Source organism: Plasmodium gaboni, chromosome 4 (assembly GCF_001602025.1).
Source record: "Plasmodium gaboni strain SY75 chromosome 4, whole genome shotgun sequence".
Classification (NCBI taxonomy): Eukaryota; Apicomplexa; class Aconoidasida; order Haemosporida; family Plasmodiidae; genus Plasmodium; species Plasmodium gaboni.
The window spans coordinates 735,361-737,686 of NC_031484.1; the positions used below are offsets into that span (position 1 = coordinate 735,361).

The following is a 2,326-nucleotide window of genomic DNA, read 5'->3' on the forward strand; positions in this document are numbered from 1 at the left end:
TTATATTTTTTTGTTTTTTTTTTTTTTTTTTTTTTTTATTCTCTCTTTTTTTTTTTATTTTCCTTTTTTTTTTTTTTTTTTTTTTTTTTTTTTTTTTTTTATTATTATTTCCTTATTATTTAGAACTTCATTTTATACACTCTATATATTATTGTTCATTAAAAGAAAAAAATAAATTAGGTTATATTATATTATTGTAAAAAATTATATCATTGACAGAAACAATAATGCTGTTGAATAAATTTTTGTAGGAAATGTTGTGCATTATAATATGAGGATATTATAAATAATTTTTGAACTTGAATTGGTAGAGTTCGAAATATTAATTTGAAAAAGGGAGGAACATATAAAAAAAATTATCAAAAAATTAATAAATGTATATATATATATATAAATATATATGTGTTTATGTATATATTTTATATTTTTCACCTTAACATATATATTTTTATTTTTATTTTAATTTTTTTTTTTATTTTTTTTATTTTTTAAATATCATTATGAATATCCCTTTTTACAAAAAATATTTTTTATTTTTTCAAATTGTCTTAGTTCTTCTTTTTTTATATAAAAATATAAATTGTGATAGTCATCATGTTTTCATAAGGACTGAGTTGTCGTTTGTAAAGAATAGTGTTCCTTGTATCCGTGATATGTTTTTTATATATAAGAGGGAATTATATAATATATGTTTGGATGATTTAAAAGGCGAAGAAGATGAAACCCATATATATGTTCAAAAGAAGGTGAAAGATTCTTGGATAACTTTATATGATTTGTTTAAAGAAACTGATTTAACAGGACGTCCTCATATTTTCGTATATGTAGATGTGGAAGAAATAATTATATTACTTTGTGAGGATGAAGAATTTTCTAATAGAAAGAAGGATATGACTTGTCATCGTTTTTATAGTAATGATGGAAAAGAATATAATAACAGTGAGATAACCATAAGTGATAATATATTGAAAGATAGTCTTCTATCTTCTTATTCTTCTATCCCTTTAAAAATTGGAAATCGTGAGTACTTTCTAATATGTGGTGTAAGTCCTTATAAATTAAAGGATGACAATAAGAAGGATGACATTTTATGTATGGCAAGTCACGACAAGGGCGAGACATGGAGGTAAAAAAAAAATAATTATATATAAATATATATATATGATTATATGTATATATATGATTATATGTATATATATGTATATATATGTATATATTATTTTTTATTTTTTTTTATTTTTTTATTTTTTTTTGTATAGAACCAAAATAGTCATAAAATATGACGAGTACAAATTAGGTGTGCAATATTTTTTTCTAAGACCCTATATTTCTAAGAACGATTTGTCATTTCATTTTTATGTAGGTGATAATATAAATAATGTAAAGAATATTAATTTTATTGAGTGCACCCATGAAAAGGATTTAGAATTTGTCTGTAGTAATAGAGATTTTTTAAAAGATCATAAAGTACTTCAAGATGTTTCTAAATTAAATGATGAATATATTGTTAGTTATGGAAATGATAATAATTTCAATGAGTGTTATATTTTTTTTAACAATGAAAATTCTATATTAATAAAACCAGAAAAATATGGTAATACAACTGCAGGTTGTTATGGAGGAAAGTTTGTAAAAATAGATGAGCACAGAACGTTATTTATTTATTCTTCTTCTCAAGGGATATATAATATTCACACCATATACTATGCTAACTATGAGTAGACAAAAGGGGTTCCTTCAAGGATAACAAAATAAATAAATATATATATATGTGAATATATATTTATAATTATATTTATATTTATGTTTATGTTTATATTTTTTATTTTTTTGGGATTTTATATATGTAAACCATTCAACAATCATCATATTTGTATATATATATATATATATATATATGTGTGTAAACGCTTTAATTTTTTTAAAATTAATATAATATTTTAAATTAATATTATTTGTAAAGTTTTTTTTGAGAAAAAAAAAAAAAAAATGAGGAAAAAAGGAAATCAATAAAACATATGAATGTAGACAAATTGGTATTATATATATATATATATATATATATATATTTATTTATTTATTTAATTTTTCTATTTATTAATTTCCTTCATTTGTGTGTCCTCTAAAGGAGGAGAAGCACTAGATGCAAGTGATAATTCTTGAGATGAATCGAATGTGTCAAGTGCATCATAAAATACATCGTCATCATCATCATCATTATTATTATTATTATTATTGTTATTATTATTATTATTGTTGTTGTTGTTATTTTGTTTATTTACTTTGGTGTCTTCTCTTATTTTTTCTAATCTCGCTTCCATCTTTT

General features: G+C 20.5%; 2 protein-coding genes across 2 annotated transcripts in view; one reads left to right on the forward strand and one right to left on the reverse strand.

Annotated features, from left to right (window-relative positions):
* Window positions 1-500: 500 nt before the first annotated feature.
* PGSY75_0423800 (cysteine-rich protective antigen) lies at window positions 501-1,722 on the forward strand (the record flags this gene model as incomplete). The annotated part of the gene is made up of 2 exons (XM_018784280.1): window positions 501-1,126; window positions 1,260-1,722. The coding sequence occupies 2 exons, from the start codon at window positions 501-503 to the stop codon at window positions 1,720-1,722; spliced, it is 1,089 nt and encodes a 362-aa protein (XP_018643442.1).
* Window positions 1,723-2,090: 368 nt separating this feature from the next.
* Window positions 2,091-2,326, reverse strand: part of PGSY75_0423900 (putative protein, unknown function) — a gene marked incomplete at both ends in the record, with an annotated part of 498 nt that continues 262 nt past the window's right edge. Inside the window, one exon of the mRNA XM_018784282.1 lies at window positions 2,091-2,326. Within this exon, the coding sequence (XP_018643443.1) occupies window positions 2,091-2,326 (236 nt within the window).